General features: G+C 35.5%; 1 protein-coding gene and 1 long non-coding RNA gene across 3 annotated transcripts; both read right to left on the bottom strand.

The window, feature by feature from the left end:
- Nucleotides 1-1,972: 1,972 nt before the first annotated feature.
- On the bottom strand, nt 1,973-20,756 carry LOC594190 (transmembrane protein 62). 2 transcript variants are annotated; one of them, XM_003724695.3, is made up of 15 exons: nt 20,518-20,756; nt 19,504-19,693; nt 18,089-18,200; nt 14,492-14,629; nt 13,279-13,324; nt 11,191-11,338; nt 10,392-10,525; nt 9,695-9,817; nt 8,839-8,994; nt 7,647-7,806; nt 7,074-7,184; nt 6,596-6,680; nt 6,260-6,358; nt 5,343-5,461; nt 1,973-4,547 (listed from the first exon to the last, which is right to left on the bottom strand). In XM_003724695.3, coding segments are annotated over exons 1-15 (1,956 nt in total). In that variant the 5' UTR covers nt 20,520-20,756; the 3' UTR covers nt 1,973-4,214. The 2 variants fall into 2 exon arrangements, with proteins under 2 accessions (XP_003724743.3, XP_030854492.1); XM_030998632.1 differs by having other exon boundaries at nt 20,373-20,755.
- On the bottom strand, nt 13,835-14,477 carry LOC115929518. The gene is made up of 2 exons (XR_004066519.1): nt 14,171-14,477; nt 13,835-13,983 (listed from the first exon to the last, which is right to left on the bottom strand). It is a non-coding gene; the product is annotated as an uncharacterized LOC115929518 (long non-coding RNA).
- Nucleotides 20,757-22,830: the final 2,074 nt, after the last annotated feature.

Below are 22,830 nucleotides of genomic sequence, written 5' to 3'. Positions count from 1 at the left end.
TAACTACTAATCCTGCTTCACCGAAGAAACATTTAAAAATGTATAATTTCACCTCTAAATTCTATACTTTTGTAGTGGTGATTTCATTTGAAACATACAAAACTGAACATTTTGATCTTATCTCACTTTTAGTTAGAGAGAAATGTTCTTTACTAATGCCCTTTGGGTTTCGTGTTTAATTTGTTAAAACTGAAGTAGAGATGAATCAGTAACCATCTGGTTCTCAGCAGAAATATATTTCAAGATCTCCATTACTTACTGAATATTTGAGTTTATTATTTCCTTCCTCAATTATTACTATCATTATGTTATCATTAATATTAAAATCTTCATTATTATCATTATAATTATTATCATTCTTCATCATCATTTATTAAAGTTATCATTTTCCCTCTTACGATGACACTTCCTCCCTCTTGTCTCTTCTTCCTGTCTTGAGCATCCTCCTCATTGTAAAAGACTGAAGTTAATGCTTTCTTTCTTCATTATTGTTATTATTATCATTATCATTAAGTATCATTATCATTTATCAATATTTTCTTCATTTGACTATTGAGTTATTAAAAATATGATGTAATGTAGAAAGAAAATATTACTACCGTAACATTTTTCAATGGAATATGTAAAAACTTGGATCTACACTAAAAACTTAAAATGCACCAATAATACTGGGAAGTTTTTTACATGAAATATTGCAAAATTTTAATAATCAAATAACATGATGAAAGAGGCACACAACATTCTTCCGGTAGGATATATACAGCCATTTTCTTCTCATAAAACTTTTTCTTCTCTTAAAACTCGTACCATTATTTAAGCAATAGCTTTCGCAAAATTCAGTCACACAAGAACATTATTAGCACATTAATTTGCGACACATATACCTTCATGTATCAAGTAAATAGGTAAAAGGTAGATGGTTTGCTTAAATTGCAGCTTTATTATTCTTAACATATTTAACAGACCCCAAACATACTATCCAGCCTGCCTAAAATGGTATACAGGGATGTGATGCTCTAATGGCTTTCAAGTGGGTCACACTTTTTTTCAAAAAATCCCTCAATATGGGGAACAACTTTGTGTTGGAAAATCCCTAAAAATGGCTCCCACTTTAAGATCTTAACATTACAAAGGTGGGTAACTATATTCTTCCGAATAAAAACCTTGCCCATACTTTTCGCTAAAGTGCAAATCCAGATACAAAAATAGTGAAATTCTTTTCGCTTTTGCGTCCAAGTCCTAATAGAGGGTACCCTTTCCTGCCAAATTGACCCTTAACATTGAGTATGGATTTGGATGATGCAGTTATAAATATTGCTACACTGGTGATAACATACCTGTAATGTTGCCATTAATAAATATATACATCACTGTACATGCTTGTATTTCAATTATAAGTACATTATACACCTGCATATTTCCCCTCATAATTTTGCAAAATCAGCTTGCCATAATCATAGGCCTATTTGAACATTTATTTTCATAAACTCACAATCAAAGGCAATAATGCCATGTTTCATTATATATTAATAATTTACTATCATACAAAATGTATTCTTTGAAAGATATTAAACTAAAATACATGTACAACTGTTTGCATATAGAATAAAGAAGTGCAATCAACACCATTTTGCATAATGATGTGAATGTCTATTTAAGTACTCTTAGAACAAACAGTAGAAAAACCCTTCTATTCACATAGCAGTATAAATTCAATAAAGACATGTTAACAGACTGTATGTTTGGGTGAAAAGTAATATTTGTAGAAATTGTTTAAAAGTCAATACATGTAGTTGATATTGACAGATCTATATCTAATTCAAAAGGAGATAAGTGTACATCCAACAGCACCACCTCTAAGCCTCCCCCCCCCCCCCCCCCACACACACATGCATTTCACCTATTAGTCTATATACTACAGTGAAACCTGTCTATAAAGATCACCAAAGGGAGACAAAAAAGTGGTCTCTACAGGCAGGTGGTCTTTATGTACAGGCTCCTTTAGTACATGTTTCAACAACAAACCAATTTCAAGAGAAACGAAAATGTGGTCTTTGTAGACAGGTGGTCTTTCTATACAGGTGGTCACTAAAGCAGGTTTGAATGTATCTGTTGAGAGCCAGAAGGGCATTTACTTGTATACTTTAAGTTATTGCCCTCTTAGCTCTTAACAGACGATCCTGCAGCACAAGCAAGTCCAAATTTGGCATACATAATGAGCGAGGCACTTAATGCGATTACCGAACAAGTTCCAATGTTGGGCTTATTATGTTACCATGAACTTGTCAAACTCTCTTTCTCTCTTGAGTCTTGAGTCTTGGAACAAGTCAGGGTATGCATTTGTTACTATTTTCACATTAAATCCATTCACACGACAACAATGTACAATTAATATAGATAAAATGGATAAAAGAAACAACTGAGAAGCTGAAACAACTGAGATGCTGAAACAACTGAGATGCTGAAACGACTGAGTGACTGTTTTCTATACCAATTGAAATCCAGCCAAACCTGACTTGACCAAAATCGCGTTTATGACAAGACCACAATGCTCCGTCTTGATCTCTACAGTAATATCAATTTTCTTTGATAGTGAAGCATGTTTCACATGTTCAGAAGCCTAAAAAAGCACCCTGTATATTAATACTCGTTACAAATTCAAGATACATACTAGTAAAAATTCTTATACATTGTAGGCCTACAGTCAAATAGTGGGAAAACATGGCAAGGTTAAAAATCAAAGACGCAATGTCAATGTACCGGTAGTCAATCTTTTGTCTTCATATTCATATTGTAGATTGTTTCATGAAGGAAATATTTCTTGTTATGTACCTGTAGCTTGTGCACTAGTGATATGCACTGTACTCTGTAAAGTCATGATAAGACGGATGATGAACTCAAGAAGTCTTGTTCATTATCCAATTGTGACTTTAAACTGCATGCAGTGCTCATTAACTAATTAATGCACTCACAAACATGAATTTGTCTAATATTGTGCTACACTGGTGGCAGCGGTGGGATTTCTATTAACCACCCACCTCCCTGATTTCCCTACAATATCTTGAATAGGTGGTTAATAGGGACTTTTAGATTTGCGTGGACTGATACGTGTGACGTCCATTCAAGGCAGTGCATTAAAAGGATGTCGATCATAGCAATCCACGTTGTCGTTGTGCAAATCTAAAAGTCCCTATTGGCTGTGACTCATCACAAAAAGAATGTACTTTAACATACATGTAGAATTGTAGATGGTAACCAAAAAAAAGATTGGGGGTTTTGTAAGGTTTCCCATTTGAGGAAAGTCCAAATTGGCAATCAACTGAAGACAAGATTTAGGACTGGTTTTATAATAAACCAATTCAAAGCTCATCATTTTTTATTATTTTTTTTGAAAATCTGTCATACATCCTGTTCTCTCTTTTGCAATTGCTGTATGGCGGGTCAGGACTTTGACTCAGAAAATGTGGGATTTTTGTTAAATCTCATAATTAACTCAAATAACACTTTCCAGAATTGTTATTAATGATGGATTGTGTAGTGTGCGACAGAATGATGGGCTTTGCCGATCTACCATCTGCAATTTATCAGGTCAAAGGTCAACAACACACATTTACAAGATCAGCAATAAGCCACACATTTGGTTTGCATTAGACGATCTCTATTTTACATCATTGTAAAAACAAAGTCAATTTACAGGGCACTTGGTGCACCAGCTTATTATAATAAATTCAGCAACATTACAGTAACACTTACAGGACTATGATTGACTCATGGTGCCCAATTTAATCAAAATATTTTGATTATTCAAACACTACTAAAGTACAAAAACACTCAACTGGAAGTACATAAAAGTGCACTATAATTAATTCAGCAACATTAGAGAGATATCAACGTGAAGTTGTGAACATGAGTTGTACACAAATTTCATCGGAAAACAGCACTGGTACATGTTACTTTTACAATGGTAATAACTTACGGGGATGCACGGCAGTCGGAACAATCCCAACAATGTAACAAATTAAAGCTCAAATCATTCATACACCATGTCCCATTTCCACTGAATGGAAAAATAGACTAAAATTGTTCATAAACCACAATTTGGTCAACACACCTCATTCAGGCCTCCCTTGATCACCTATTTCCAAAACTTGATTAATTTCACATATTACAAACGGAATGCACCAGATATTACACAATTAACACTTTACATCGCATTAACACGATCGGTAACGCACCCACACTGGTCCTGTTGTCACCGAACGATAGGCAAGATAATACGACCAGACGTACGACCATAGGAACTTGGGGGAGACAAAGACCGCCAGCCAGCCGTACGTGCTGTAGAGCGTGTACAGGCTATAGCACTGAAATAGAGCACCCAGGAGCATGCCCGGTATACTGACTAGAATCCAGACTAGGTTGAGGGCGCTGTTTTGCCGCTTGGCCGTCCGATTCGAGCTCGAGACCGTCCCATTTGATACGTGAGGGGGTGGGGGCGATAAGTGGATGGCACAGAAGAGTACGAGGGGGATGTAGATCACTGAAATCTGTTGAGAGAAAGACAGAAGATATAAAAGAGAGCCGCAGATTAGCTTTCATGTCTTTCAATATACCTTTGCTTGAGGCTTGCCCGATAAAGCAACAAGTAATGGATTACATATATGCTCTGTTATTGATTATATTCACAGTATTTTTCAATGTTTGCCTTCAGAACTACTATCTCTTTTTTGAGGGGCTCTTCTATTTGTAATCCCATTGACTGCTGAATATTCTTGGTCCAATAGGCTTATTAAGGGAGTCACCCAGTTCCTGTATTTAATGGGTTAAGAAAGTATATTATACACAATAGTCTTTTAATATTGAATTTGTATTATTTGCATTATTGCTGGCCTTGTGTATTAGGGTAGGGTGATGCTGGCTAGAAGACCCCCCCCCTCCCCCCTCCTGGAGCAGACCATGTGCACTATCATGTGCAGAATATTGAATCCAATGACCAGAGTAATAACAGTTACAATGTAAATCACTTAGAAATGTAGTATTAAGCACTGTTTAAATTTACCTATTATTATTATTATTACTATTTGCTTTCACAAATTCAAAACAATTATGTTTTACAAGATTTTAGCCCCGGCTTTGGGCTTTTTACTATTACATTGAGATAACGCAGGAGTAAGACCACTTCATCTAAGACAGGTTAAGTTTTGTAGAGGTGTCGTGATCGAGTGGGTAATAATCGGGGCAGCGCCAGGAGCGCCACAACGTGACGGACATGTGCGCTATATGAGAAGCCACCATCATTATTATTATTATTTGGTAACGGATGAATTTTAATATATACTCACATCAATTACTGTAACAACCATGCCAAAGGTCTCTGGAATCCAGGCACCTAGTACATATATACCATAGGCTGTTAACACTCCTATGTGACCGGTCAGAAAGTGACCTATACACCACGGACCTGTATTAACAAAAATAAAATATCGCATGTCAGTCCAATACAAAATTTCATGGATACTCAATGCACAAATACTCAAAAGCTATTAAAAGCTGGGGTAAGAATATTCAAAGCCCTTTGGTAGTATATATAGAGATGTAATCTTATAATTTGATATGTGCTATCCAGAACATTTATTATCATTATTGCATTATCATTATCATTATTAATTATTAATATATTTAATTTTATCATTATTGTCATTATGTTTATCATTAGTACCTTTATTAAAAATATAATCATTATTATCATATCATCATTATCCATCATATTTTGCCAGCTCATTAGAAAGACAAGAGCATACATGAACAATGCACATAATTTGAATACAAGTATGTAATGACCTCCATAAGTATGGATTAATGATTTATATGGTAAGGTATTTTCTTGTTTCTCTTTATTATCATCACTTTAACACTGCCAAAAATAATCTTAAAAGTAATTCTTAATTAAAGTATCGTTATATTTTGGGAAAGTGCATGAACAGATGTTTTGATCACGTGACTGAGTTGTGGAGAGTATAATACAAAGATATGCCAACATATGAAGATATTGCTTAAGCAAGTCAATTTTGAAGAAAAAGACATTTAAAACAATACCAGTATGACATTTCATATAACCTGACATCTATGCATTCTGCATTACGTCTTAAGTCGCAAACTGACAATTCAACTTATATCTTGGAAGACGAACGGGAGACCTACAGGACTACCTCACTCCCGTATACCGATGATGATGTATAATGCAGATGAAGTTACTTACCTATAAAAGGGTAGATCATCATTGCTATTAATGAATAGAAGAATAGATCCATGTGTGAGAGGCGTATTAAGCCCCTTGCTACAACGCTGCGGTAAAAACCTGCATCAAAGGGGAACAAAAGATAGAGATTAGGTAGATGTGGGAGTATGAATGTGCTCCATTAAAGTTATTTTCTATGAATAATATAAATACTTCTGCAAGATTTCTTTAAGTTATTTACAACTGTTATTTTGACTTTCTAATTATCAAACTTTCACATAGCAAAGTAAAAATGATATACCATTTCCATTAACAAATATAGAAAAGAAACAAAAAATTGCGATAAAATAATGTTACCTGCAGCTGTTTTTCTGACTTGTGTACGCAGCATAACAAGAAGTAGTATTAGTGGGCATAACAGGATAAAATTCCACAGCATAAACTGAAATGGTAGAAAAAATACAAACCACGTTAGACAACAAACGGTAATATGATATTGCATAAAACAAGGCAATGTATTAAAGTATATAAATGAAAAAATAAATTGATAATAAATAAATTTCAGGCGTAATAAAATGAAAAATTTAAAGACATAACCATCCATAATTTTAAGATTAAACAGACCGTTAATGGTCACCTTTTCTCTCAAATTCCTTAGACATATAAACAAATGATTTTCTATAAAAAGTACCTGAAATAAAATAGACAAGAAAATACAAAGCCATGCAAATCCCACATAATGCAGTATTAATCATGTGTTGTCAAAAACAAAAGTTGTTTGGAGAAAAAAATAAAAAAGGGATGAATAATAAATGGTACAAAGTTAGAGACTTACTGCTTTTGTGATATCTATAAGAAGAACTACTGTTGGCACGAACCATTGTTCTGGTTTGCTTTCATCGAGTGAGAAGTGCTCCTTGTTTGCATTGGATCTCCCACTAAAATCCTACAAAAGAGATCATATCACATTAAAAAAAAAAGTTTTTATATTTAAATAAGTAATACTAGTAATTCATCATGAATTACTAGAATGAGCAGATAAATATGTATATTCCTGTTAAGGAGAATACTCATAAAGTACAAATGGCAGGGAAAACAAAGCCTGATGATTATGCTGATAGGAAGAGAAAAAAGTTCTTGCTTTACATTTGACCTCACACTCAAATCCTATAGAATCATACAAAATTCAAATCAAATGATTTTTCTAATGACTATAACTGAATAAAATACAAAATCCTGATACAATGCTCTAACAAATTTTAAAAAGTTACATTCAAAATTATCTACCAAGACTACCATATAAATAAAACTTTGGTAATTCACCTATGGGGAGCTTTACTACCTTATTTGAATGTAATCAAATGATTACGAATGCCCAAGAACTTTCTGGGGAAATGTTGATACTTGCCTCAGCTATGACTGATATTTCATGAAGACCCTTTGAGTAAATTTCGGGTTTCCATGGTAAAACGTATAGTGGGCCTTCTACGTGTTTGGCAGCTCCTATGACATTTCTGTCTATGCTGATTGTTACTGCTTTGATGGGGTCTGGTGAGAAGACTAGCACCCTGTTCAGAAAGTGATATATCATAATGAAAGAAGCATCAGATATGAATTCTCTAGAGGTATCAGATTATTTAGACACCGGTTTTGTCTGACAAAAGTTTTGTTAGATCTTTGGTATTTTTAAATTAAATTGGTATTTAGTATTGGTATCTAGTGGATACGTCACCAGACTGTAAATCACGTGCAGGGTTTGAGTCCCACCGCGATACTAAAGTCCTTTGGCAAGACATTAATCTACATTTGCCACTCTCCACCCTGGTGTGGTAAATGTGTACCTGGTAGGAATTTATTCCTTTAACGCAGCTTTCAGCGCCCTTAGGACAGCTGGGCTAAAGCAAGGATAATACTACTACTTTGTAGGCGCCTTGAGCATCCCCGGAATGGATACATACTAGGCATATATACGCAATATAAATGTAGCTTCTGTTATTAATTATCATAACACTGTAATACTGATGTTTTAGAACTCGGAAGGAAGAAGCACAGATCAAAGAGGTTGTTTCCTGTTCCTGAGTCATGATCAAATAATAGCCTGGTATATGTGTCAATATCTGCATAGCAGTACATAACAGATTCAACTATTACTGGGATAAACCCTTTTTCTTTCTTCTTTTTCCATTCATCTGCACATTAGGCATGTGACCTCTAACATTTAGGCCTCGTTCAGATATAATGCGGCAAAACCGCTGCGTTTTTTATTATGATGATCTAAAGTGTAATACGCTTCAAATTTGTGTATCTTATGGCACAGAACTCAGAGAATACAGTTGCCATTTATCTACTGGCTGAAGGAAAACAGAAGTAATTTTTTTTTATTCATTGTTTTTACGGCAGTTCTTTTTCTTTAGCGGCGGTTTACCTTTGTTTTGTTTATTAATTTATTATTCATTCTCTGATATTCATGGGCGAGTGGTTCAGATTGATGCCCTAAAAGAATTGAATTACACCTGACACAATGCTAAATTTTTGTAATTTAAGACGACAAGGGGTGACAAAAAAATCCCTCCAAGAAAAAAATAATTACAAGTATTTACCTTATGTGGGTAGAATGCATCATTTTATGGACCGGTTCATGTTTGGGTGCCATGAATCGAGCTCTCTTTGGATTGGTGATAACAATGGCTGGCCACTCGTTCAATTTTACATCCACAAAAGACAGCATGTCGTGGTCAAATGCCATTATACGATACCTTTGAGAGAAAAAAAAAGTGAATGATGAGCAATATTAATGATAGACGTCCAATGGATATTGTCTCAGGAAGCATCATGTGATAACCCCAATATCTTACCCCTGCCCTTGAGCTCCAAATTCAAGTTCAAGTTTTATTGTTCCACATTTTACAAAAAATATAGACATACATATAAAATAACAAATTATACAATACAATTGTAGTATAAATGAGTACGTCTCAATGATTGTCAATTCATATATCAGAATAAAATTGCCAGAGTGTGTTTAAATATTCCTCTTTGAAGAATGGCTAAAGGTTTGCTCACATTCTATTTACCAGTGTCTTGCAGTCTTTAATACACCAAAGGAGTGATTGACAGATAACTCAGAAAACATTTATAATAGTACAAAGCTTCACATTATGACTGCAACTGTCACTGATTTTTGTTTGTTTTGTTGTTGTTGTATCACAAATAATGTTACTGAATGCCTTTAAAGGCCGGCTGTACTAGTTAAGCCAGAAGGGATTAGACCACACAGCAAGGTCACTGACAGGTGGTTATCTCATCAAATCAGCTCTCAATTAACGTAAGAAAAGAGGATCATGGGGGACCAACAGGCACCGATTAGGCATTGTTTGCTGTACTGTATAGAGGGCGCAAGTAGCTATAAGTAGTGCATTGGGGCTTTAAAGAATGATTGAAGAAGAGGGTACTCACATTCTATTTATCTTCCAGTCTTCCACCTCTAGTTCCAATGACCCCGTTTTCTGCGTCGCTTCCATGTGTCTGGCCAACCCACCAAGACTGTGTAGATGACCACACAGGTACGCTATACCACTCCTGGAATGACAATCAATTCATAACAATTTTTTTTTTTTAAATATATAGACTAATTATAATAACAATAATAATCAGTCAATTCATGGTTTAATGACTAATTCTATATCTTCTTTGTGGCTATCTGCCGCATTGTGTAAATATATTTAACAGTGTGTGTGTTTGTGTCTGGAGCTGTCCTTTAATTTCCCAATCTGAAGACAAAACTCTATTTTGACTCAGGGTCCATTTAACCAATTTATAGGCAAGGGAGCTAATACTCTCCAGGCTACTCAATAGTATTGGACTTCATATTGTGGGAGGCTAGTTCCAGCCTATAAAACAGGTTATTACACATAAATACAGTCAAACCTGCTTTAGTGACCACCTGTCTACAAAGACCACATTCTTTGTTTCCCTTGAAATGATTTCTCATTGAAACATATACCGGTACTGTAGGCACCTGTAATAAAGACCACCTGTCTATAAAGACCACTTTTCTTGTCTCCCTTGGGTGGTCTTTTTAGACAGGTTTCACTGTATAACTCTTTGGGAACACCGCATTGTGCTGCTATTTCCCACAAAGACGAGAGCTTACCTCAAGCTTTGTGTGAGTCGTCTTTGAGATGTGAGGATCGTAGAGGACGGGTAATGACCAAAGAACACTGTATGGTTGTTGGAACTCTGCTTCTCCACCTGTGACACGTAGGATTCCAGACGCTCCACCTCTTCCTGATTGTGTGTAAGAGGAGAAACATTCTCTGATCAAGTCATTTTCAATGATAGTAGTGTACCTGCTAGTGAAACATCTTTGAAAGTTTTCTCTCCTGGTTCAAGAGTACATTTACTGGTACCTGTTGGTAATGTTTTAATAGAATATTTATTTTTGGGGTGAAAGAGAAGAACAAAATTTATTTGTGATTTTTTGTTGTTGCCAAATGGACTTAGAAAAACAAAGTTATATATATTTCTCTCATTATCTACAAGATTCCATTTTGTTTTCAAATAGCTTTCAGTTTGTGTTATTTCTTGATAATCAACACCAACAGACCTTGAACACTGATTCTCATACTTCATCTCAAAGAAACAGATCAGTGACTGAAAACATAAAGACACTAATGCAAGCTATTATTCCCTTCATTTAAGGAAGTTTATTCAAAAAAAGAAGAAGGAGCTATTTATGTTACAACTTCCCCTCTTTATAACAAAGGGGGAGGACAAAACTTGCCAGCATGCTAAACTGTCCTCTCAAAAGGCAATAAGACTGATATCTTTACATTTTTACTAAACCCATTGCCTACATCAACCAGTTGATATCCTTATAAAAGCCTATGGGAATGAGAGAATTCAGATGTCCATGGGTTAAATTATCATTTCTGTGGCAACATGTGTATTACCTCAGGCATAGATCCAAAGAAGTTGAAGGGTCTCTTTGGACCTGGATCCAGCAGAGCATATAATGCAATGAAGGAATAGGTCCCAAACGGAGTCTTGTGTTGGTACATGAACGTTGTATCTCCTCGTTCCCGAAGAACTGAATATTTCCTACAAAGAGCGGGAAAGAAAAGATGAATTAAATCAGTCATATGGTCTTTAATTCTTATTTAATCCATAAATGTGTAATATTGGCATACCATACACATGTAGATCATAATAATTCTTGCTGAGGCCCCTTCAATTACCCAAGCAATTGCCAGGATATTAGTGCCGCCTGGGATTAGAACCCTCAACTCTTGGATTGAGAGTCGATTGAATGAACCACTAAACCATAACATCTCCACAGCATTAAGCACTTCCACATGCAGCTTAACGAAAACAATGGGATCAACAGCAAAAATTAACACTATCATAAAGAGAGTTTGAACATTGTTTTATCTGGAATGATTGGAGAGACCAAATTATCAAAACATGTTCTTTCATATATTGCAACTTCGTCACTTTTTTTTTCTTTTTCTTCCATTGTGAGACAAGTCATTCTAATCGTCTTCTAATTATGGGAATGTTTGTGTAGTTTGGGTTTTTTAAAAAAAAAAGTTTTCACTGATTGTTGTAATACTGCTGAGAAGGAAGTTCTAACCTTTCATAGATACAACCTTCTTATAAGGGAGAGATATCTTATGAATATTCATAAAAGACAAAAAATTGTTACTGTTGGTGAATGAATAAACAAGCAGATGGGGTAAATATTACTAATTAGCAATCTTCTTTGTTAATTAATTGATGATTGGTGTGAGAGGATGATCATTCTATTATATGGAATTGCCGTGTTATGATATCACATACTACATACATGCAAGCAGAGGTCAACGTACTCAACATGGAATATTAAGATTGCAGTAAATCTTTGTCTCTAAATAACTTTAAAAGATAAACTTGAAATGATGGTTGTTTACATTTATACTGTATAATCACCAATTGTTCACAGCAATACAATTGTTAACATTTTCACCTTTGCTCCTTGACTCATAATATGCTGATACAACAAAGTCTCTACCAAATCAACTTAATCAAGTGCTATCATGGTGTTACAAACCAAAGCAGTGTACAGCCACATATTAAAGAATGTACATGTATTATTTGCGTTGAAAAATGAAGACTCCCAATGACACTGTACCAATATCTTTACACATTGAATATCTTAAAGCTAAGAAATTTGTACCAATTTCCAGAGTAATTTTCATCATGGCACGAGGAAACTTCTCCAACATAGACACATATTCATGCCATGTAGCATTTCGGCCTTCCCAGGTCTATGTAACTTAATTTTCTCACATGATCAAATTTGCACTCTAATTACATTTCTCGCCTGCTCAGCATCGGTCATACGGCAAGGACTCTTTTGTAGTCACACGATGTGGTTTGTGAAAAAAAATCCAGTTTAATGGTGATTGATATATAATGGGTAATTTGGTTTTAGTTATACCTGTAGCAAAAGAATTAAGGGTTATGAGCACTATACAGATGTATGCATGCTGTTGCAATGGAAATTAAAATCAGGCAAGCATGAAATTCAATTCAGGCATATTCCAGTGCATCTGAAAGCAAACAGAGATCCGATCTCAGTACACGTGACATTGGTAAATTGGCAACCCTTGTGTTTGAATAAATTGTAGAGTGGCTCTACACTTATTAATTTTCTTCTGGAAAATGCATGATTTGAATGCATGATAATATGAAATAGATGAATTACATGGATAAATAATAAATAATAATAATAGTAATAAAATGGTGCTTATAAAGTGCTTTCCCTCAAAGTCTCTAAGTGCTATACAAACAAAATACAATGACAAACAGTTATATATTAAACAAAAAGTAACAAATAAACCTACAAATTACAATACATATGAAGTATACATCAATGTGAACAGAGTAAGTTAATCATCAAAAGCAATTTTGAACAAAATGTGTCTTAATTAAGAATAGTTATGAATTGGTTGACATTGATTGGCATATTCTTTTGAAAAAGTACATCCATTAGAACTCACCTATAGTAATTTGAATCATGTCTGGTGTGTGGAATGTCAAACGCATCTGAAAAGAATAATGTATTATAATTATAATTATGATAAATAAGCATATAGAGAGATGAAAGGGAGCTATTTTTAGAAAAATATATTTATGGATCACTAAACATCTGTCATTTAATTGCCATTTCTGCTTGGATTTTCTCCCAAGGCACATCAAACAATGAGTCAATAATGGGAGATCTATTTGCTAAGGATACTAACAGAGTCCCTAATCCCCTTCCAAGAAGTTAGCATTTGCATTGTAAATAGTTAACCCCCTTACCAAGAAGTTAGCATTTACAACTTAAATAGATACTACTATCGTGAACTATTGACTGACTTGATATTAAGATCCATGTATTAACATACAACAAAATGAAGCCGGATATTATCAGTCTGAATGGAAAGGGGGCCCTTCTCTTTGGGGATAAAGGGGGAAATTTAATGAGTAAATTAATCAAAATATGAAATTATAGGTCTGTACACATATTTAATGTATGAAAAGCATGTGGTTCACGACTCTGTTTTTACATACACGTACATGTATATCCTAAGAAAGAACTTTAACCACAGGTCAAGAGGGAATAGTTTGAATACAATTTGCATACTGTATTAAAGGTTATTTACTTTTCTAACTCATTAGAACTTGACCTTTCCACATTAATAAAGTGAAGATGTAAACAACTAGGCGTTGTGGCGTGCGCCTGTAATCCAGCTAAAAAGTGGAAGTTACAAACTGATTCAGCCGAGGACGCAGGTTCGAAACTGAGTCACGTCTTTCGGATGGTGACGTTTAAAGGTCGGTCCCAGACGTAAATAATCATATCTGATTGATACACGTCTGTAAAAACCCAATACACACACACACCACAGATTATTTTAATTTTAATACCAACAACATAGCATTTTATTGCTCTTTTGAATGTCCTACTGTTTGATCTACATCTTTATTGGAATATTGTCTAGGGCTGTCCGTGACAATACTGAAGAAGAAAAAATGTAGATCAAACAAAACAGATGTTCTATGTCTCCTTCTACATCACTGTTAGTAATCCAGTGATAGAACATAATCTAGGAACTCTTGAGATCAAGACAGTTTTTGATTTCTGCAATCATTGTGAGAAATCAGTCAAGTCATGGACTCTTAATTTTCCAGAATTGATTAAAAATATATGAGTACGATGTTTATTACCATGGTTTCCCCTGACGTCCAACCAAACAGTTCTCTCCGGAATACGAGCATGCTTGATCGTGTTTTGGTACGTCTGCCACTCGATCTCAAACTGTGTTGAACCGATGTTGTCGTACGTCTTGGCATCGGTCAAATCACCTGCAGAAAATGAGCAAGAGTCCAGGCCAAGTGTAACTTGATCATCTTTGAACCAACAAACTAATGTAATTTAATTTCTTGATGGCCTAAAGGTTTGTTTTGACATTGCCAAAATTGATGAGAACATGGTGCCTTCCATCCAAAATGCTATCGTACAAAACAGGTGAATCAAATGATTTATTACTGGTGGTTAGCCAAAGAAATTTTCAAAATAAGAAAAAAGTGAATAAGTATATGAAATAAAATTCAAGGAAAACAAACTTGGCAGCAAAGGAAATAAAAATACCAGAAGATTATATTAATTTATGAAAGTTTGATGAATATTGGACAAGTTAGATTAGAAGAGTTATGATACTTCTATTAGGTACATGTAGAAATATTCAAATACACAGACCTCAAAATGCCAATTGATCATAAGACTATTATGCTTGTGCTAATGACATCCTCCTAATACTGTACATTGGATGAATTTCATTCATTATCGTACGTATTGAGAAATGGTCCATGAATGGTATTAAACGAAGTCATTAGTGAGTGCCATGGCTCTTCCACACGTGAATTATCAGTAATGAATTTCTGCTGACGTATGTGCATGTAATGGTAGTTAAAAACCACTGTATCAAATCTATGCTCACATGATTCACATCATACACTGCAGAACGGTTTTATCATTGTATCTCAATGAAACTTCATATATGAGTCAGAAGAAATCAAAATACATGTGGATGTTTGTGTAACAACAGTGTGAAACTGAAAATGTGGAGTACCATGGTCTCCAAGTCCAATGTCAAATCCAATACAATTTCACTCCTTCCTCCCACTATACAATTTTGAAAGATTTACATAATAATAATAATAATAATAGCCTAATAGTCCACTCCAAATTTTATTAAACCGAAACGGAAATTCTTTTTGCCCAATTGATCGTGAGCCCGGCAGCCACTGAGCAGCGCCAGATCGACGTTGCTCTATCCCTTATTGTTGAACGCCAAACAAGGTAGCAACAACTTCCATCTTTTAACGTCTTTTGGTATGACGCGGCCGGGGTTCGAACCCACGACCTCCCGGTTGTGAGGCGGACGTTCTACTGACTGAGCCAACACTCCGGTAATGATTAATCTTACAACAAATTACCAGAGCTACCAGTACTTCTATTTTTCATATATATCCTTTTCCAGACCTTTTTGATAGTCAATAATGAATTCATTGCAATCATTTCAACATCAAAAATATTTTTCTAATGTAATCTTTATAAATCAGTCACTTGACTGCTAATATAATTTTTTGGAACAATATTCTTTTGTTCAAATAAACCACTCTATTCTTTTTCTTTATTACATATTTCTTTATTATATGTTATTGCATACATGAATAATAAACACATACAATATACCACATTCAGAAGAGGATAATGCTCTGCATTGTTTCATTATAATCACAAGAGCATGTAATCAATCATAATCAATGACCTAATTTTAATTATAATTATCATATTGAATGGGTGGGACCGTGCCTTCATTAAGGCCGTAATTTCTCTTTGATCATTACAAAGAACTCAATCCATCACCTGTAAATATTTTTTTTCCTGATAGCAAGGATGTTAATTGTTCCTGTACTACATGGAAACAGGATGTCATGAGACCTACCACTCATGTCTATTGTCATAGTCATAGGTCAAATCCCATCCCATGTGACCCACCTGGCAAAAAAAGTTTGTTGACCCCAGCTTGGCCAAGTGTCAACAAACTTTACCCAGTGAATGGGGCATTATAGTTGTGATGTATGACCCATTGTCGATAACCTTTATTACTCAGCTGTCATTCTATCTGTCATGTGAGCAAGATAAGGCATAGGTCGTTGTCAATGATATTGTTCAAAGCTGTTGTATCTGACCCCTGTTCAGATTACCAAACTTTATTGTATAGCTATACATAAGTAGTAATGTTTTGTTTCTAATCGGAACGTCATATAAATAAATGTTGTACAGCAAAACACATGTTTGAGCACCGTTCCGAACAAAAACTCGATGAAGAATCAGGGTTTCACTTTAGTCTGAATGCTTACGGTAATCGAATGAAAATTGAATAGCTGGGCGGGGCTTATCATGAGTGCCCACTGTTAATTGGCCACTCATCATGTCACCTGACCTCTCTAAAATAAGTACTTCATACAATGTTGTTCTCTATTCTGTATGCTCCTTTTGTTATCAGGGATTCGTCATACAACGTTTCTTTACACGAGTTTGGGATAAATTTTCTGTAGTCTGAATGTAGGCTATATATGTACTTGTGGAAATGTTATCAAAACTGAAAGTGACTTTCATCTTGTTTTTTTCTTTCCTTTCACCAAGCATAAGTTATCATAATTGAAATGTGATTTAATACATGAAATTTGATATTGATGACATTAGAGGCTCTATAAAGTCAAACACGATTATTCCTCTTCAATTTAGCAACATTGAATTTTTTTCTCCCTCTTCCTTATTTCAATCATAACTTCACTTGAATGTTCTTGAAATATACATGTATCAAGCATGTGAAGTATATATCAAACATATATACAATGTACAGGTATGTATTGCACTGTAATGAATAATTCATCTATTCACTGTTCATAAGACACTGAAAGATATCACAGTTAGAAACTAGCCTAATAGCAGGTTTGAATCTTTCTGTAATTGTGCAATGATACATCTTGCTTTCACCTGTGATAACAAAGACGATATATCCCATTGTTGTTTTCCCATGCTCATAATGGGCTTGCCTAAATCGTTAAACAAACTTTTTTTCTGCACTGAATACGTTTTTGTAAGACTGTACAGTTTTTAATATATAAAGAAATTCAGAAGTTTACATATTACCCGGTAGTTAATGTTTAGCAAATACATTACAGTGTACTTGTGTAGATAAACATGTAGTATCATTGTTACCTCCATTCCTTCAGGTTATTAGAGGGGAAATTCAAAAGAGAGACCAGAGAAAGATACATTTGGCAAGTAGTTTTCGTCAATTTCTCTTGACAGTAAAATGTAGGAAGAGAATATATATATATACATGCGGCCAATGTGCATGCACAGCAGATTAAGTATAGAGATGGTGCCTGCATAATGATGAATCAGACGAATGTTGAGGGTAGGGTGGTAGGCTAAGAGGTGTCATTTTAAAACGATAACAGGTACAGATGCAGAATGCCTTTGCATAGTTCCGATATGTGCCATGAAACAGAATTCATCAGATTTCCTTGATTTCAGTATAAAAATAGCCAGATACCAACCAGTAAATACCAAGTGGTAAATGTAAAGATTTACCAGTATATGCAGCTTAGCAGATGGATTGTGCCTTCTGAAGTTTTCTATCATATGTACACATTGCGTGTGTGACAAAAGTCAACCATGGCAGACCATCTGTTTGTTTCATTATTCTACAAAGGCAGGCAAAGAGTTAAAGTTTGACTTTTTACCTGTGACAACTACGACTTCAGGCTTGATGACATCAATGTTTTCCACACAGAATTGTTTGAAGTCCGTTGCTCTTTGAGGGTCTCTGAAGCGGGATATGTGGATGTCAGAGATCTGTTCAGAAAGACAAAAATAAAAATAATCAGTTGTGGAGAAGTGCAGGTAATGTAAACATGAGTTCAAGCAGTTCAATGACAATGTGAACATGCCCTAATTGAGTTGATAGCTGAAAGGGCCATAAAGAATGAGTTTTATGGCATTGCACAGTACATAGGTATGTTCATGTTGAAATAGAATATTAGAGAATAGAAACGAATAATCATATTTTTTGATAACCCACAGTCATACACACTTACATGTCAACAAGTACCGTAATCTTTTGCGCTTCAGGATTGTCTCCTCCTCAGTATATATATTAACACATGGAAAGACCTTAAAGCTTATCTGCCATAGTTTACAGGAGGGATTAGAGCGCCCTACAAGGTCACTGGACAGGTGGTTATCTCATCAACTCAGGTCTCAGTTAACATAAGAAAAAGAGGATCATGGGGGACCAATGGTCACCGATTAGGCATTGTTTGTTGTAAGAGGGCGCAAGTAGATACAAGTAGTGCAGTGGGCCTTTAATTGACCTCTGAATTTTATCAATGTGTATTTACCTGCCCAAATATAGACTCCATTGGAATTGGTTAGTTTAGAATCTTGTGTATCAGAAGTTTACAAAACACACAAACATGAAGCTGCATCAAGAACTCTGGACTTTGACCCCTGTATATGTAACTCTTTTATTATTCATAAACCATACCATCTTCTATTTAAAAAGAAACTTTTAGGGGGCCCCCTGTTACATCCTGAGTGTAAAATCTATTTACATTATCAACACAATTATTTCCTTGTCACCTAAGCCTAGCTGAGAGGGTTAAAGTGAAATTAGTCACCATACTCCTTTGTTGTCTACTCCTGGTAAAACTGATTGGGATATCCTGGTACAATACACTGGGAGTCCCCCTTACCCTTTTGAAAAAGAATGTAGTATTCATAATGGAAATAGTCGGTTTAATCTAGTAATCTTCTGTACAAGGGGCCTCGATCTAACACACTACGTAGCTCAGGGATAGAGTGTTTACCACTGTCTCCTCGTCTGAGTTTATTTAGTATTTGAGATCGACGGAGAGTGGTATATGTTAACTCTTTCTCTGTCACAGATCTACACCCTGGATAACCACATTTTTTGGAGTGTATTGTACAGGCACATTGCACTTTCAAAAAAGGAGGCAGTAGCAGCGCTCCTGTTGTTCTTCTGGTCACAATTAAAGAGTTAACCCAATATCTCCTGTAACCAAGTGTTCCCTGTATTAATAAGAGAGTTCAGTAGTCAAACGGATTAACACACAACAGCAAAGGTGTGAATACTTACGTGTATAAACCACCAGAGGTTGTCTGCCGTAGCGCCTGGGTAAGGGGGACTGTCACCGCGAGGGTGGGGCGGTCCATCGTATGGCACTGGATCTGTGAAGTAGGAGAGGACCATAGCGCTGATCAGTGCTGCGATTGTTACCAGCACGACCATCACGATGGTACACATCCCCAGTAGTTTCGCCATTCTCCTGTTGTTCAATGAAATTCAATTTCAATTTCATGTTTATTTTTTAATGTATTGTATTGTGCAAATTGATCTATATGTATATAAATATGTGAATATGTTAAAATATACCATCATTGTAAATATGAACGATTGAAAGAGGAAAAAAATAAATGAATTGAATTGAATTGAAAAATTGAATTGATTTATGGGCAATAATATAATAAATCTCTCTCAGAATAAATGGAAGAATGGTTAAGATTTAGCTGTGCAACTTGGATTGCTGTTGTTCCTATAAAACTATACGAGTCCTACATCTGAGCTAAACTATGACTTGTGCAATTTTAAGCTTGCAATACAACAATATAGCCTCAGTCCTAATTGTTACTATACTCATTAGCATAGCCAGGCCAGGGCCCAGGATCGATTATACTGTAGTTGCCCAATTATATTGCTCTTATAGTCAGTTAGTCTTACAGTAGATCAAGGTCTACTAATTGGTACTTACTCGAGTCATGAAACCTTGTGATAAGTCGAAGCCTAATTTATATTTCAAAATAATAATGTTGTATTCTATTTCATTCTTTACTCATTTAAACTGTGTCAGCATGGTTAATAACGTTGATACTTTTTTTTATTGCAATTTGTCATCCTGCACTGGTCATTGTAAAATTTGTATCTTTAAAATTAAAAAGTATACTTACCCCACAGTTTACACTCAGTATTATAAAAGCAGTAGCGATAAATCTCCTCAGAATTACTCGTGGCATGGGCAGAATGAAAGCAGGCAATGGCAAATTATCCAATTGTAAATGTAACACAAAAAAAAACCGGTATTACAGAACATACATGTATTCCGTACGTCATTCTCCTGGCCAGGCTAAGTAGATTCTCCTGCGCTGAGCTGCGCTTCCCCCTCAACATGCCCGTTGTCCGTACGCTGAAATCATATAAACGTATTACGAAATACAACAAAGAGCGAGTTGGGGGGTCGCCAGTCGATCGTCCTGTACAATGCGGTGCGCAATGTGCCCGTCATGGAGAACCAGAACGGGTTCGTGAAGATGTAAACAAATGAGAGCACAGCTGATCGACAATGCAATTTGACACAATGACGTGTTATCTTTGTTTCGTATACTGCAGGCCTGTTTAGTCATGACTTTTTTTTCCTGCTTTCACAAAAAGGAAATGGTTATGGATATAATCGATGTACACACGTGACGTACAAAGAACAGAGAAGAAGAGAAACAGAGAGAGAGAGAGAGAGAGAGAGAGAGAGAGAGAGAGAGAGAGAGAGAGAGAGAGGAGAGAGAGAGGGAGAGAGAGAGAGAAAAAAAAGGGGGGGGGGGTATAGAACCAGGGATATGAGAGTTAAAATACCTCCCTGGTAGAACTGATGTAAAATAGTCAGGAGAATAAGATAACAAGCGAAAGAAAACAGTTGACAGAGGCAAGGACTTTTTATTTTAATGACACTGCATGCACAGATGGTTAAATCAATAATGCTAGTGATTTTAAAGTTTTCAACACCCCCCCCCCCTCCCCGGTCTGTATAATATTTTAAAATTCAACACAAAACCCAGGCAGTGTCATCGTTTGCATTTTTACGTTAACATCACACAAACAGCAAACTTGTTTTAAATTAATATGGACTGATTTTGTTCCCTCTTTCTCTTAAATTGACACTGTCGTGAATGAAGATGGTCGCCATTTATAAAAAAAATAGCTGCTGATACATAGCTTTGTGATCATATATTGTATCTATGTAAAGTGGATGATATTTTATCACATAACTTTGTCTTCAGTTTGTCAAATCAGAAACAAAAATAAAAAAATAAATCTCTTTTACAGACCACAGACAAGCACTTACATTAATTTTTACAAGCACACATTTCTCCTGATAATAACAAGGTTTAGAATGCCCTGGTGTAATAACCATGGACCTATACTGGTATAACTATGATTTCTATTCTTCCGGGAATACCATTTAGTAATACGAGCCAGTCAGTTCTCCAAGACTTTTTTGTGTGTGGGTGTGTGTGGGGGTGGGGGGGGGGGGGTATGAATACATTTTAGGGATTTGGTGTAGTATTATTGGTGACTATACAATCGCAGCTCTAGTTGCTTCAGAAATGTGTCTTACTGTATTTCACAACAGTTTTTCTGGCTTTTTCCACGGCCCCACTCAGTATACATGTATATAGGGCCCCTTCTCCTAGCTAATATAACATCGAAAGATGACATGAATAATTGTGATAATGAGAACACAATGATGGACCTCACTTTGGAAGGTAAACCATTTATTTTCACTCTTAAATAAATAGACGAGTTATTCGAATATTGCCATAACTTTTTACCTCGGCTATATAAATCGCATTCAGATTATGAAAAATTCCACATACAATGAAAACTAGATTCAAACAGTCAAATGGTAGATTCCATATCATCAGAATATTCAAGCATCCTTATGTTTATTTGAAAGAAAACATAATAAGCAAATTATGTAAGCACCTCGTAATACAGTAAACAAACTCGTATTGTGATGTCTTACAACTTCAGATCGTTTGATTACTGCGAGCTGATTGGATGAAAGTTTGTACGTTTACGCTCACAGTACTTGCGCCTAACGTATTGTGACGTCACGAAACTTCAAAATCGGTTAATCACTGCGAGCTGATTGGATGCAAGTTTGTGCGTGGCGCGAGCGTGATTGTGACGTTTGCGCATTGCATTGTGTTTGCAGAATACGTGCCTTCACGGTTGTTTCATCGCAAAGCATGCCGGGACATAATTCTAGTCCATTTTTACCTTCGCCGTGATCAGCTGTCCTGTTGCAAACAACGGGATTCGTATCGAATCAACATCATAATCTTGTACATAGTCCGCTATTCTGCAGTGATTTTCTTCCAATCCAGTATCATTTGTACGGTAAGAAAACCAAAGTTTGTGGTTATTCATTTTTATGACTAATAAAGCTGATAATACGACGTAATGAAAGTGGGCCGAGATCCAACTTTAGTAAATTGTTGTAAAATGGCATTTGTTATGCCAGTTCTCTCATTGTATATTCGTGAACGCGTAGATACATGTGTGACCAGGCGCAGGTCATTTTACCAGAGCGCTATGGAAGGCCAACCCCGCCATAAACTTAACTAGTAACGT

Source organism: Strongylocentrotus purpuratus, unplaced genomic scaffold, assembly GCF_000002235.5.
Source record: "Strongylocentrotus purpuratus isolate Spur 01 unplaced genomic scaffold, Spur_5.0 spur5_scaffold_5, whole genome shotgun sequence".
NCBI lineage: Eukaryota > Metazoa > Echinodermata > Echinoidea > Camarodonta > Strongylocentrotidae > Strongylocentrotus > Strongylocentrotus purpuratus.
The sequence above is the reverse complement of the archived record's forward strand: the minus strand, read 5'-3'. Positions and strand labels throughout refer to the sequence as shown.

Coding starts and splice junctions, on each gene's coding strand:
- LOC594190 (XM_003724695.3), bottom strand. Junction 7,807..8,838: donor ATGCATTCTACCCACATAAG/GTAAATACTTGT, acceptor CTTTCTGAACAG/GGTGCTAGTCTTCTCACCAG. Junction 6,681..7,073: donor TTATAGATATCACAAAAGCA/GTAAGTCTCTAA, acceptor CTACCATTTCAG/TTTATGCTGTGGAATTTTAT.